Source organism: Geotrypetes seraphini, chromosome 4 (assembly GCF_902459505.1).
Source record: "Geotrypetes seraphini chromosome 4, aGeoSer1.1, whole genome shotgun sequence".
Taxonomy (NCBI): Eukaryota; Metazoa; Chordata; class Amphibia; order Gymnophiona; family Dermophiidae; genus Geotrypetes; species Geotrypetes seraphini.
In genome coordinates, this window is record NC_047087.1 from 121,791,150 (window position 1) to 121,806,869 (window position 15,720).

The 15,720-nt window shown below is 44.0% G+C and overlaps 1 protein-coding gene across 1 annotated transcript in view; it reads left to right on the top strand.

Annotated features, from left to right (window-relative positions):
• The window catches only part of SIDT1 (SID1 transmembrane family member 1), a 262,081-nt gene extending 247,136 nt beyond the window's left edge, over positions 1 to 14,945 (top strand). Inside the window, exons 22-27 of the mRNA XM_033940160.1 lie at positions 947 to 993; positions 5,080 to 5,185; positions 7,733 to 7,843; positions 9,613 to 9,726; positions 13,399 to 13,462; positions 13,540 to 14,945. Coding sequence (XP_033796051.1) covers positions 947 to 993; positions 5,080 to 5,185; positions 7,733 to 7,843; positions 9,613 to 9,726; positions 13,399 to 13,461 — 441 coding nt within the window. The 3' untranslated portion in view covers position 13,462; positions 13,540 to 14,945. The remainder of the gene's footprint in view (positions 1 to 946; positions 994 to 5,079; positions 5,186 to 7,732; positions 7,844 to 9,612; positions 9,727 to 13,398; positions 13,463 to 13,539) is intronic.
• Positions 14,946 to 15,720: the final 775 nt, after the last annotated feature.

The following is a 15,720-nucleotide window of genomic DNA, read 5'->3' on the forward strand; positions in this document are numbered from 1 at the left end:
TATGCTTAGCCAATCCAGGTCACAAGTACTTGACAAGATTCCAAAAGAGTAAAAACAAATTTTATGCTGCTTATCACAGAAATAAACAATGTATTTGCCAAGTTCATCAAAATGTAGAAACTTGTCTAAACATTGTTAAACCCTACTAAGCTAACTGCTTTTACCACATTCTCTGGCAACAAACTCCAGAGTTTAATTTCACATTGAGTGAATAAATGTTTTCTCTGATTTGTTTTAAATTTACTACTTGGCAGCTTCATTGCATGCCCCCTAGTCCTTATATTTTTTTGAAAGAATAAACAAGTGATTTACATCTACCCATTCCACTCCATTCAGTATTTTATAGACCTCTGTCATATCTTCCCTCAGCTATCTCTGCTCCAAGCATAAGAGCCCTAGCCTTTTTACCTTTTCTCAAAGGGAGGTCATCCTATCTCCTTTATCATTTTCATTGCCTTTCTCTGTACCTTTTCTAATTCTTCTGTATTACATACTTAACCATTTAGTGATCTGAATATTGCCTGTAGCCATTGCCTGTAGCCATTTAAGTACCGGCTCCTTCCAAGCTTCACCAACAGTACAGTTAGTCAGCCACAAATGATTTAACCGGGCAGAAGGCTTTCCTGCCAGGTTAAATGACTTTGAGTATTGGACAGTAAATGTATTTGAGTCCAAAGAAGCATTGTTTTAATGCAGGGGTGTCAAAGTCCCTCCTTGAGGGCCGCAATCCAGTTGGTTTTCAGGATTTCCCCAATGAATATGCATGAGATCTATTTGCATGCATTGCTTTCATTGTATGCCAATAGATCTCATGCATATTCATTGGGGAAATCCTGAACACCTGACTGGATTGCGGCCCTCGAGGAGGGACTTTGACACCCCTGTTTTAATGGTGCAAACAGAAGCTGGATCCCCTACTCTAACTATATTGCTCTTATCTCTTCAGGACCGAATGGTGCTGCTTGTTGTTGGAAACCTGGTTAACTGGTCCTTGTAAGTAACATTGTATAGTGCAATCAAATTTTCACTGGGTTCATTTGTGGGTTTATTTGTGTGTAATTCTGTTTAACTGACCCCAGTGTTTTCAATTCTATAACTTCATATTGATTCCTAGAAGTTTCTTAATGTAATGGTTCATCAAAAGTTTTCGTGTAATGGTTATTGAGCCTATATTGGAATAGACCTCTGCAAATGCACCAACTAATTAAGTGCTGATGTTGTTGTGACTCGGGTAGTAGATGTGTGGCTGGTGGGGCTTGGCATCCCCGCCTACCATGAAAGCAAAGGGGACCTGGGTCAGAGGTGAGGGGACCCAGTTCCCCTTCTTCCCCCACCCCTCCATGGCTGTACCACTGATCCAAATACAATGTGAATTATCATATCTAAAAAGAACCTTTCTAAATATGCTTTTATACTACAACTCTACTATTAATTATTTCTATAGCATTATCAGATGAACGCAGCGCTGCACAGAGTCACGCAGAAGAAGAAACAGTCCCTGCTCAAAGAGCTTACAATCTAAACAGCCAAGACAGGCAAAAAGGATGTCACGGATACAGTTAAGGGGAATGGTTAATCAGCTGGCTAGGTTGGAGGGCAGAGGAGTAGGGTTAAGGATTGAAGGCTATATCAAAAAGGTGGGTTTTCGGTCTGATTTTAAACAAGGGAAGGGAAGGGGCTTGACAGACAAACTCGGGTAATTTATTCCAGGCATAGGGGGGCAGCTAGATGAAAGGAATGAAGTCTGGAATTGGCAGTGGAGGAGAAGGATACAGCTAAGAGCAGCTGATCTGAGGAATGGAGTTCTCTGTAGAGAGTTGCGCGGGGACAGAAATCCCACCCGTCCCCACCCGTCCCTGCCAAAGTCCCACCCGTCCCCACCCATCCCCGTGAGGAATCCCACCCGTCCCCACCCGTCCCCGTGAGGAATCCCTCCGTCCCCACCCGTCCCCGCGAGGAATCCCCTCCGTCCCCACCCGTCCCCGCGAGGAATCCCCTCCGTCCCCGCCCGTCCCTATAAACTTCAGAAATAGTTATTTCATTTAATTATGCTACTGAATTAAAGGCTCTGGTAGAAACCCATTTACAAATAAGCAAAAAGACTTTATTAATTTGAAAATATTAATTGGGAAGAATACATACTTTGCAAATGAGTTTCTACCAGAGCCTCTAATGTTTATAAATTTTTATCAACACAACTAATATACTACTTTATCCTGAAGCAAAATTAAAAAAAAGAAATATAATTCTTTTCCTACCTTTGTTGCCTGGTTTCTGCTTTCCTCATGTTCTCATTCAATTCCTTCCATCCACTGTCTCTCTTCCTTCTACATCTTCCATTTGCTCTGTTACTGTGCCTCTCCCTTTCTTCCCCCTTCCAAATTGGTCTGGCACCCATCTTCTTCTCTCCGCTCCCCCCATAGTCTGGCATCTGTCTTCTTCCCTGCCAGCGTCTTCTCCCTACTCTCTCTTCCCCATTTCTTTTCAGCGTCCTTCTCCCCCCATCTTCCCCATGTCCTGTCAGCGTCCTTCTCCCCCCTCTGCTTCCCCATGTCCTTTCAGCGTCCTTCTCCACCCCTTTGTCTTCCCCATGTGCTTTCAGCATCCTTCTCCCCCCTCTGTCTTCCACAAGTGCTTTCAGAGTCCTTCCCCCCCGCCCTTCCCATGGCCTTTCAGCGTCCTTCTCCACTCCTTTGTCTTCCCCATGTCCTTTCAGCGTCCTTCTCCACCCCTTTGTCTTCCCCATGTGCTTTCAGCATCCTTCTCCCCCCTCTGTCTTCCACAAGTACTTTCAGAGTCCTTCCCCCCGCCCTTCCCATGGTCTTTCAGCGTCCTTCTCCACCCCTTTGTCTTCCCCATGTCCTTTCAGCGTCCTTCTCCACCCCTTTGTCTTCCCCATGTGCTTTCAGCATCCTTCTCCCCCCTCTGTCTTCCACAAGTGCTTTCAGAGTCCTTGCCCCCCACCCCCACCCTTCCCATGGCCTTTCAGCGTCCTTCTCCACCCCTTTGTATTCCCCATGTGCTTTCAGCGTCCTTCTCCCTCCTCTGTCTTCAAGTGCTTTCAGAGTCCTTCCCCCCCTCCTCCCGTCTTCCCCATGGCCTTTCAGCGTCCTTCTCCCCACTCCTCTACCGCCCCGTATGCAGCACAGCAGGCCAGGTCCCCTTACTTTTGTGGCACTTCCCCGACCGACTGACAACAGCCCCGGTCCGACAAACCTCCCTGCCCTTAACTGCGAATCTAAATTACCTTATTACAGCTGCTGTAAGAAGATAATTTAGATTCGCGGCTACAGGGCAGGGAGGATTGTCGGACCGGGGCTGTTGTCGGTCGGTCGGGGAAGTGCCACAAAAGTAAGGGGATCTGGCCGGCTGTGCTGCAACCGGGGCGGGGTGTGGTGGGGCGGACCGCCCCCTCCCTTGGTAGCCACTCGAACCGCGAGGCTACTCTCCTCCTTACCTGCACTGCCTGCAGCACAGAGCCAAACGGAAGTCTTCCCGACGTCAGCGCTGACGTCGGAGGGAGGGAGGGCTTTGTTTAAGCCCTCCCTCCCCTCCGACATCAGCGCTGACGTCGGGAAGACTTCCGTTCGGCTCTGTGCTGCAAGCAGAGAAGGTAGGGAGAAGAGCCGCGCGACTGAGTACATCCAGCCCCTCAGGAACCCCGCGACCCTCGGAGGCGTCCCCACGGGATCCCCGTGACCCTAGGGGGCGTCCCCACGGGATCCCCGCGACCCTAGGGGCGTCCCCACGGGATCCCCGTGACCCAAAGGGGGAACCCGCGGGTCCCGCGGGATTCCCGTCGTCCCCGTTCCTGTGCAGCTCTCTAGTTCTCTGCGAGGTGTATAAGGAGAGAGAAGCGAGGAGAGATATTGAGGGAAAGCAGAATGAACACACTTGTAAGTCAGCAATAAGATCTTGAACTGTATGTAATGGCACATAGGGAGCCACTGAAGTGACTTAAGGAGAGGGGTGACATATGATAAAATAAGGACCTTAATATCTTGAGCATCCCTGTAGCCTTTTCTGCCTTTGTCCTGATTGAAATGTGAACTGTTGTCTTTGTCTCCCTGCAAATAACCTTGTGGTCTTGCTTTTCTTATGGAATCCAATCAGAACTACAGATCTCTCAGGATATTACACTAAATTTTCTTTGCAACATGAGGTCCTAATGTATAGGCCTGTTACTATTGTTAATTTACAGAAAGCTTTCTGATAGTTATTTGTTCAATGTTATGTACTTTATTCAATATTTAAAATACAATAAAAATATTGAACTTAAAAGAATTACAGATCCCTGCATGCAACGGGGTAAACTCAGGACTGGATCAATCCTGTCAGACAAATCAAGCCATCTGGTATCCCTTTTTGTAACTGGCAAATCCAGAACCACCTCTGGTGCAGTTGAGGATTTTGTTTGTTGAGAAAACCAATCATTTTTACGAGTATTCCTAAATCCAACAGTCATTAGGTTTTGTTTTGTTTTTTTTTGGGGGGGGGGTTAACGGGTAGAATACAAACATGAATTGCATTCTAAATCATACCACAAATCTCTCTTCATTTAATTTAGTAGTTTCCTTATGTGCTTAATTAAAGTTCTCTAATACTGGACCGATGCTCTGATTTGGCTTCAGCTAGTCTGTGGATGAAACTCCAAGCTGAGGTCTGTCCAGCAGGGCTCAAGTGTCGGGGTTAGGCTGTGGGATGGAGGAAGAGAAAATGGCTGCTGCTAAAGGAGTGTTCTTGCTGCCAGAAGCATGATGAGTTCTGCCTTCTTTCCAGCCCTTGACCACCATGAAATTTGAGTTGCATTGAATCAATCATCCAGTCAAGGGGTATCAAGAAGAAGAAAATGGGGACTAAACCCAGTTTAGTTGCTCTGCCCTTCTGATGAAGTACTTTGTGCTGTTGTGGGTTTTATTTGTTGTTGTTTAATGTGTACTGTGTGTCCCTCTTCATTTCTGGAAGTACTTTGTTCTACATAGTAACATAGTAGATGACGGCAGATAAAGACCATGAGACCAGATGGTGGGATCTTCAGACAGAAGAACATAACCATGTAGGTGTTCTTCTACCTTTTAGTGCAATCTTTGGGCTGGTATATCATCCTCGAGACTTTGCATCATATATGCTGGGCATATTCATCTGCAACCTGCTGCTGTACCTGGCATTTTATATCATCATGAAGGTAAACATTACTTCCAGTCAATATTATTTAGTAGGGGGGGGGTCAATATTAAGTGTAGTTTAAGTGGGCAGGAGAGGCTGCTGCCTGCATAAACTCCAGTAAGCATTCTGGCCGCTGATATTCAGTGACACATAACTGGGCAGTGCCCCTGAATATTAGCTCAGACCAAACAATAGAAGTCTAGGCAATGGAGGGGCAGTTCAGAAGTAGAGGGAGGGAGAAGCTGGCACTTATGAAGGCATAGGCTATAATTGGTGCCGGTATTCATATAGCTAGATAGCCAGATACAAGTAGGACTGAACAAAAGGCTGTCCTATCTTTTGCCACTTAAATCCCAGATTGTAGAACCGATCTCCCTCCTTTCCGGACCCAGTCTCCCACTCTGTTCTCTACCCCCACTCACACCCCACTCCACTCAACCATGCTCCCCAACCTGTCCAGTTCAGGTTTTAGATATCCACATGGAATATGCCTGAACTAGATTTTGATGTTCTGCCTTCATTGTATGCAAATTCATTTTGGAAATCCTAAAAATCTGGCAGGCTCTGGGAGTCCTAGGACAGATTTAGGAAGCCCTGACTTAAAGAAAACCAAACCTAGGGAAGACCACAAAAATTCCAGTAGTGCAGGTAAATGTCTTACGTACATGTAGGTTCTACAACAGAAAATACCCCCTATCTCTTGTCCTTCACCCTTCATGAACAATTTTATCACTAAGAAATAAGATAGTTATCTAAGACTTTTGCAGCTGGCGTCATGATTGTTGCAGTTTGGGTCTCACTGTGTCTGAGTAGATAGAACTGACATTTCGGCCATCATGCTGTGGCTTTCATCAGGGTATGAAGGTTCTACAAGTGAAGAAAACCACATGATGGCTGAAATGTCAGTTCAACCTACTCAGATGCGGCGAGATCCAAACAACTGCAACAATGTCATTTAACTTATTTACTTACTATACTGCTATAAACTGACATGGAGAACTATGCGATTTACAAAACTAAAACTATAATAGAAACTCCAATATATAAATAGTAAAGGGCAACCATTCAATCACATTAAACAGACACACTTTCAAGGAAACAGGTGAGGGCCAGGATCCAGCTTCACAAATCCTTAGAAGGAAAAAGCCTGTTCAAAAAGCCAAGTTTTCAATAGAACCTTGACATTTTTAATTGAACCCTCTTGCGTAAATATAAAGGTAATTTATTCCAGTAAAAAGGAGCAGCAAAAAAGTACAATTGTGTGTCGATTCTAATTGAGCAGATTGTGGTCTAGGCAGAGCCATTCTGTAATCATTAATTACTACTACTACTGTATATCACTTATATAGCGCTGAAAGGCATATGTATATACATTTTGATATTTAATAGATGGTTCTTGATCAGAAGAGCTTATGATCTATCTTGGACAGACAGATATGACATATAGGGTTAGGGGTGCAGAAACCTAGGTGAGAGGAATTAGGAGTTGAAAGCAGTCTCGAAGAGGTGGGTTTTTAACTGGGCCTTGAACACTGCCAGAGACGGAGTCCACCATAGAGATTTGGGCTTCTTCTTCCAAGATAGAAGGGCAGAAGAAAAGGGTACAGATCGGAGAGTCTTACCAGCTGAATGGAGCACACCGGGGGTGGGGGGAACATAGGGGGAGATAGATGAAAAGAGATAGTGAGGGGCAGCAAAGTGAGTGCATTTGTAGGTCAGTAAGAGGAGTTTGAATTGTATTTAGAAATGGATGGGAAGTCAATGACTAAGACAATAAAATATGGTAAGAGATGACAAATAGACTGAAGAGTCATATCTGAAAGCCTTAAATGCAAGCAAAATTAATTTATATTGAATTTGATAAGCTACTGGTAGCCAGTGGTATTGTTTCAGTAATGGTGAAATATGGGCATTAGAATGTGAATTAGGAGTTGAATAGCTGTATTTTGTAAGGTTTGCACCCTTTTAATAATAGAAAGAATAATACTCCCCCCCCTCGCACTGAAAAGTAATCCCATTACTCTATTTGGGAGTCCTGAGCCGCTGATTGGGAACCAGTGTGTTAGGTCATATGATCCAGGAATGCTTACATCTTCATTAAATGGCTTTTGCCACCTCCGGGAAAACCAATATTGTCATCTTAAACAATAACTCATAATGCTGGAAATGAAATCTTAAGAAGCAATCTTTGTCTGGATCCAAATTAAGATAGATAAACTAGCCCCTCCTTTTACAAAACAGTGCAGAAGATTTGTAGCGCTAGCTGGCACGCTGAATACTCTATGCTGCTCCGACAATCGTAGAGTTCCTATGAGGAGCGTTGGTGCACCATAGAGCATTCAGTGCGCCGGCCGGCACTAAAAACCTCTTGCATGATTTTTATAAAAGGGGGGCGATAAAGTAGGTAAGACTGCCAAATAAGTGGTAATTTATGTTAAAATTTGTTCTCCTTTTTATGATTTCATCCCCCTCAAATTTCACAATTTCTTCTTTAAACCAAGCTGTAAAAACAGAAAATTCAGATTATACTTCTATGTGTGCTTAAGAGTTTCTGATTTTTCTGCAGCTTCGCAGTTCAGAGAAGATCCAGCCTATGCCTCTGTTCTGTATCATCGCCACAGCTGTCATCTGGGCCTCAGCCCTTTACTTCTTCTTCCAGAATCTGAGCAGTTGGGAGGTATCAGCTATATCTTTTGTCTCATTGGGGCTTTATTTTTAAAACTTTTGATACATTATTAGTGACAAAAGTGAGAATTTGGTGTCATGGTCAATAGAATGAAGCAGGATGTTTTCAGGGTTCACAGTTATAAATGCGGGGGACAAAGGCACACCGACATTACAGAGCAGACAATTGAGCGCTAGACTCCAGCGCGCCACCATAAAAGTTTATTTTAAAGAGCTCCGAGGGGGATGTTTGAGGGGGGAACCCCCCAGTTTACTTAATAGTGTTTGTGCTGTTGTTGGGGGGGGGGGGTTTATAGAGGAAACTTAACTTTTTCTGTATTTTTTAGGGGAAAAGTTAAGTGTTCTGTATAATGTGGGGGTTTACACCCCCACCCCAACGGCAGCGTGAACACTATTAAGTAAAGGGGGGGGGGTTTTCCCCCACCCCCCTTTGGAGCTTTTTAAAATAAACTTTTAGGGTGGCGCGCTGGAGTATTGCACTCAATTGTCTGCTCTGTAATATCGGCGTGCCTTTGTCCGGCGCACTTTTGTCCCGTCATCTGTTTTCAGACACTATGTGGCTCATAATCAAATAATAAAGACATCCAAAAACTGTCATAAGTCGGCACTTGGATGTCCTAATTGCCGGGATTTTTAAAGCCAACTTTCTGAATGTCTAGCAAGGCATTATGCCCACTATGCATCCAGAGTGCCAGGGGGTATGTTTGGAGGTATTTAATGGGCAGGCTAGAAGAGTTCAGCATCTTGCTGCAATAATCGAACCTTTACTAGGATGTCCTAAATGGAACTTAGATGTTTTGGACTAGATCTGTTTTAGAAGCATCTAAATGCCAAAAAGGTACCCAAACTTATCAGATGACCACTTGAGGGATTAAGTAATGAACCTCATATTCCCCCAGTGCTCACTGACCCCCCCCCCCCCCACCCCACCCTACAAAGATCTGAATGAAACGGAACATATCTGTCTAGCACTTAGCATGGGAAACTCTAGTATAGCATCACGCAGATGTCTTAAATAAACTGGTGGGTGGGCCCCGACTCTCCTGCTCTCTGCTGCCCTTCCCTACAGTGCAAGCCCGTGGTTTTAACCCATGGGTTTAAAGCGGGTTAAAACCACGGACTCGCACTGCAGGGAAGACTGGCAGAGAGCAGGAGAGTCGGGGAGGCAGAGAGCAGGTTTATTTCAGTGCTGGCAGGACAGTTGTAAAGGACGTGAGCAACTGATCTACAGCAGTCGCTTCTTGTTGATCGGCCAGCCCAGTTGGTATTCAAGATTTTTGTTTAGTGAATTGCTGCCTGCCTACTTTGCATGCTGTTTCCCCTCATTTGCATGCACGGATTGGAATTGGATTGGCACAGGGGTTAGTGAATCAGGTCGGAGAAGAAGCGGGTCGCAAACCGATCGGTACACAATCAGTTTGCTTTGTGAATCTAGCCCAAAGTTAGGTGTCCTAAGGATTAGATGTCCTGTCGACTAAGACGTCCAACTAGGCGATTTAAAAATGAGGATGATGTCTTGTGGGTGACAGATTGTATGTATTTCAACTTTTCAATAAAAATATGGAACTTAAAATTATAGCATGTACATTTTAATTCACATTTCTCTAGCGTAGTTATTCTCAAACTATGTCTCAACCTGGGGAGCAATAGACCTGAGTTATAAGACCAGCCCAATCCAACTGATCTTGTCCTATCATCTAATATACATGTAAACGATGTAGAGCAGAGGCTACACATAACCTTCTACCTCTGTCTCCTCAGGAAACTCCAGCTGAGTCCCGAGAAAAGAACCATGAGTGCATCCTCATGGAATTCTTTGATGAGCATGACATCTGGCATTTCCTCTCAGCAGCTGCCATGTTCTTCTCTTTCCTAGTGAGTATTTCCTTCACACAAAATTAGTAAGCAGCCACTCAGTTTTGCAGACTGAAGCACTTAACAGCTTAGATCAATAAAGTGCACAAAAGAACATCTTCCCTGCTTCAAAATGATCAATTTTGTTTTATTGATTTTACTATACATTCATATCTGTATCATCTCTTAAATTAAATTGGTATAGGTTTAAAAAAATATATAATGTTAACACCAAACTGTTATACCAGGAATCTTTATCTGTGTTTTGATTGCTGTAGAAACAAATTTATAAATTAACAAGTTGTAATTGATTCCATTTTTTTTGTGAACTGAAGCAGCCTACGAGAATGCACAGTAATTTTAACTAAGATTGATGCCTAAAAATATGTAACACTGTACCTATTTTCATTAAAATATGAGATGAAGCTCGCGTTTCTATAATTCGGATGACAGACAATATTTTCTTTTCCATGAGTCACTAGTGATGGGGAATAGTTTATTTATTCTGTCAAATAAATGCCAAAACAAACCAAGCTCTACTGACTGCAAAGGATTGAAGTTTATTTTCAGGTGGGAGCTATGCCACTAATAAAAGAGGAATTACTGCCTTGTATTTTCACCCGCCACACACAGAGCTCATAATACTCTCCAACTGTGTCAAAGTACAAAAACATGACCCTGAAAATCTCCAATTTTGCTGCATGTTGCTTGAAAATTTGTATCTGATGTATTGGCTTGACTCCCATAACCCTTACCCTGTATAATAGTGCTGCCCGATTCACTTCGGGTGAATCGATTCAAAACAAAAAAAAATTGGCCTCCCGCTTTGCTTACTGACCCTCCCCCCCTCGCCCCCTAAAGCAGGAGCGGCAGCGCTGCCTCTTGCTGGCCGGCCGCTGCCACTTCTGCTCTAAAAGGCGATAGGGGAGGGTCAGTCGGGAAGTGCTGGTTCCCGGCTTTGCCCCTAGCCTACCGCGCATCCAGGACCAGATTAAAAAGGGTAGATCCAATGTGCTGCTACAATGACTACAGGCCTTGATAGACAATGCTGCTGTTGGTCCTTGCCTGCTTGCAACTCGCCCGCCTGTTCCGTTTAATTCCACTCGCTGCCGCAACTCTAAAAGGGCTAGGCGTGTGCAGCGATTGCACGCCACCGGCCCATAAGCCTTCTCTTCGTCATAATTGATGTTGGGTTAAGGCTTATGGACCGGCGAATGCAATCGTTGCACGCGCCTGGCCCTTTTGGAGTTGCGGCAGCAGCAGGGGTGTGTGTGTTAAATGGATTCAGCTAGCAGCAGCTGCACACAGCGGGTGAGTGGCGAGAGGCGGAATCGGTGGCAAGTCGGCTTGGGGGAAGGCAGGCAGGCTTTGGGGGGGAGCAAGGAAAGCCATGACTGGACCCACAGCAGCACAGCATTTCTTCTGCTGCAATCAGATTGCTGCACGATTAAAAAAAAAAAAAGAGAGATCAAGTGTAGGCAACCTGAGAGGAGAGCTGAGTGGAAGGAGGCAAGGAGTGAAAAAGTACTGAATAAAGGATGGGAATGAGAAAGGAGACAGGGAGAGAAATATAGGGCTGGAAAGAGGATAAAGAGTACTTGGAGAAAGGGATGGAGTGAGCAGAGAAAAAGGTCTGGTGGGAGAAAGGGAAAGAAAGAGAACAGTGAAGAGGAGAAGTAGAGAAGCAAGAAGGGGAAAAGAAGTAAATAAGAAAATGGGTACATGCGGGCAGGGCCTGGTAGGATAGCCTGGGCAGGGGGTGCAGGCCTACAAGGGGGGGCAGACCTTCAGGGATAGTGGCACAGGCCTTCAGGGGGGAACAGGCAGGCCTTCAGTGGGGGGGCCCTGGTGAAGAATTACATGGAGGGAGGGAGGGGGTTCAAAGAGACATGCATATGCCAGGCTTGGGGAAGGGGGAAGAAATAATGGGTCTAAAAACAGAGGCGAGGGAGAGAGATGGTGGACAATGGGATTTAGGGAGGGAAGGAACATAAAGGGAGAGAAGTTGGACACAAGGGATGATGTGGAGGAGGGGATAGAGATATTGGATAGGAGGGTAGTTGGGAAAAGAAAGGGAGAGATGGTGGACCCTGGAGTGGTGGAGGAAGGAGGGAGAGATGCTGGATGAAAGAGTAGTTGAGAAAAGGTGGATCTGTGGATGGAGACGAAAAAAAGGAAAGATGCCAGACCTCTGGGGGAGGGAAGGGAAGCAGAAGGGGAGGACAGAGATGGCAGATGGATGGTTAGCATGGAGAAAGAAGGAGACCCTGGCAAGCAAGTTATCAGAAGACAACCAGAGCCTGGGACCGACAAGATTTGAATAATGACCAGACAACAAAAGGTAGAAAAACTAATTTTATTTTCTGTTTTGTGATTACAATGTCATATTTAAAACGTGTATTCTGCCAGAGCTGGTGATAGACCACAAACGTGAGCTAGGATTTAACAGAGAGAAAAATTTTTTTTTGTTTGTTTACACCACAGCACCAGTGTGGTTAGGAGAAGGCAAAGGGGGATGAAGAGGCTATAAAATAAACCCACCAGGATGTTTGGAAAAAAACCCACCCAACTGGGCAGGAAAATCAAATCGAAAAATCGATTCAGTGGGCTGAATCGAATCAAAATTTTTTTTCCTGAATCGGGTAGCACTACTGTATAATATTGAAAACCAGGAATGCTCAGTCCACTCACTGCACACAGCTGACCAGTCTGGTTTTCAGAATATCCATGATGAATATGCATGACATAGATTTGCATTCATTAACTTCACTATATACAAATCTGTCACATTTGCATATACGTTGTGGATAGCCTGAAACCTGACTAGCTAGGCATGACCCAAGGACTGGACTGAGAACCACTGCTCTAAATAACAGAAGGGCTATTGCACTTATTTTTTAGCTGCCTTCTGTAAGGTTTTGCAGGAAGTGCTGCAGCAGACAAGCCCCCAATAGGTAAGGTGGCGGCCTTACAATCTGCCAGAGGTCCTGGGTTGTGCCCTCAGGAGGTTCTGTAGGAAGTGAAATTAATGACCATGACAGCCAATATTGGGTACATAAAGAATATATTGTGCAGAAATAGACTTAATATTACAGAGAGGCAATGTTTAGAAAGATACATCAAACAGATGCTGGGTTACTAACAAAGATATTCTGTTATAGAGATACAGTTCTGCTTCTATGTTTTGTGAATGAGAGAGAAAAAGACAGGTTTTCCTTCATGTCTCTGGATAGGTGAGAGGCTGTGTGTGTGAGAAGACGGGGATGAGCAAAAATCCAAAGAAAATAGAGAGGGAGAGAAGCCCAGAGGAGAAGGAGGGTTGTCAAGGCTCGAGAGAGTGTGGTGGTCAAGAGAGAGGGGGCTTTTTTTTATAGGTTGGAATCTTATTCTAAAAATAGAATCTATTGTATTTCCCAGTACCTTTATATTTATAATTTGGAAACTGTTTGAAACAATGGTAAGCTTAATTGATAAGGAAGGTGTAACACTTACAAGAGTAGTAGATGGAATTAGTCTGTCTAGCTTCTTTGTCCCATTCACGTAGCATATCTTCTTGATAAACAATCCAATCTGGATACTTAATATATGTGGTTTCTGTGCATCAACATTCCAGAGTCAGATTAATATAATGTCCCATAGACCTTGGCTGACCTTTTCTGGTAGTAATTATGGTTGTTTTATTTAATCATCTAGGTCCTTCTCACTCTGGATGATGACCTGGATTTTGTACGAAGAGACCAAATTCCTGTGTTTTAAGGTAGAAAATAGCGGGAATAGAGGTTGTTCTGCTAAGTTAAAAGTGCCAAGCTCAGAAGAATTTTTTTTACCTTGTAGAAGACCATCAATCTTTTGACAAGTGTAAACCCCTACCACAAGAAGAAAACAAGTGAAAAAAGAATTCTGCAGTAAAACTAGGTAATGGGGGAGAGAGAAAAACCAGCAAGCAACCAACAGGTCCTTGATGCACCAAGCTTATTGCTTGAACCTTTAAGAATCATCTACCTTTCCATCTATACCATCTTTAGAAAACTACAATATAAATGAATACAGAATTTTACCTTTTCTTCAAGTGGTTTTCTAAGTGGACCAATTTTAGGTACCCTTAGTAAGTGATAAAAATGTGAACTTTGGAAATAGACTGTGGAACTCCTGTACATATTATACTTCTCTTCACAAAAGATCTCGGGTGCTGGAGCTCCCCCTGGTCTCATACCTGGAATAGGTAGTACTTGTTGAAGAGGTGATATTCTCAGAAGAACTTAATCCAGTTTTTCCACTTATGTTGCTATTTGTTTTTTTTTTTTGGTTGGGATCCAAGTATGAACAATGGTAGAAGTTGACAATCCTTTGGATAAGACTGACAGCATGAACTTTTCTTTTTTTTTTTTTTAGGGGGGGGAGGTGTGTGTGTGTGTTAATGCTTTGCTATCTAATTCCACTGGGGACACCTTATCATTTCTGTTTTTCAGGGTATATCCCTCTGCACTAAATAGTCATTAACCAACAAGAAGAGATTTTTGGCTTCCATCTTAGCAATGCATATCAATTCCAGTTTCAAGACAGGACATTTTCCTCACGTTCCCACTCCCCAAATGGGTCTGTTTTTCTAGGATATTTTAAAGAAATGAAATTTAAATACATTGGGTTTATGAACCAGAATCATTTGCATAGTTATGCCAAACATCAGATGTATTGTAGGAGAAGAGAGTCCCAGGAATGGTCCGGTTCTTACTTTGAGGAATATGGTAAATATATGAACCTATGTATTTTTCTTACACATCATATGCTTGGAGCACACATCTCCCTATGACTTCAGCTTGCAAAGTGTGTACATTTGGCTCATTACTTTATAAAGCATCCCACACTTCAGAGAGCCATTCCTTCTCAGCCTCTGCCATGGCATTTGCATTTTGGATTGTGTGCACTGTATGGGAACAACTTGTATAAGTTTGTTTTGAAATCAAGTCAAAGTTCTTTAGAGACCTTTCAGAAGGGATGGTCAAACCATCTTATAGATAAACTTGTAATTAAGCAACAGTATGGTAATTGACTCCACTCCAGTTTGCAATCAAATAAATTAATAATAATGCTTGTTGGTAGCAAAGTGTTATGCTCTCATTCACATCAGCAACTTCCCAGATGACTCACTTTTATGCAAATCTCATTTACTTGACATATTTCCACAGTAATACTTCTGGCTTACATTTCTATGTAAGATTTTGCTGCTTACAAATTTTTAGTTCATGGCACACTTTATTTGTAATAATCATCTAGTAATATTAGAAGCAAGTGTATTAAATACATTACTTCTGTAATATAAACACAAAATTCTGACATCTCCCCTTTAGAAAAGGGCATTTTAGTTGACATGCAGTTGCTGAAATGAAAATTCACGAGTGTATGGTTCTATATCACTAATAATAAAACCCTAAGCGCGCATGTGCACTTCAAACTTCATGTTCTGTGATCTGTAACTCTGTGCCAGTAGAACACTACTCCGCCTGCGGAGTTTGGCAACCACGGATGCGGAGAACATACCGGCGACTCCCCCCTCCCGCCCTCACTCACTTCCAGACAACAAACTGCTGCCGCCGCTGCTGTTCTTCATTCGTGTCTGCCCTCCTCTTCAAAGCAGCCTGCTGAGGATCGCCCCCAGCTGTAGCAAACCTTGCAGGCCGCTCTCCACCATGGTAGTACGTTCCGTCTGACACAATCCCGTACATCAGAGGAGGGGTGGGATCACGTCAGAGGGAACGTGCTACCGTGGTGGAGAGCGGCCTGCGAGGTTCGCTACAGCCGGCGGCGATCCTCAGCAGGCTGCTTTGAAGAGGAGGGCAGACGCAATGAAGAGCAGCAGAAGAGACCAGGAAACCGGGATGGAGGGAGGGTAAGAACGGCAGTTTGAGAGCAATACAGGTAGGCATGGGACTAGGGAGAGAGGGGAAAGGGGGCTGCTTTGGGGGGAGGGGGCCACGGAGCATGCAGGCATGGCACAATAGGGGGCCAGGGGGAGGG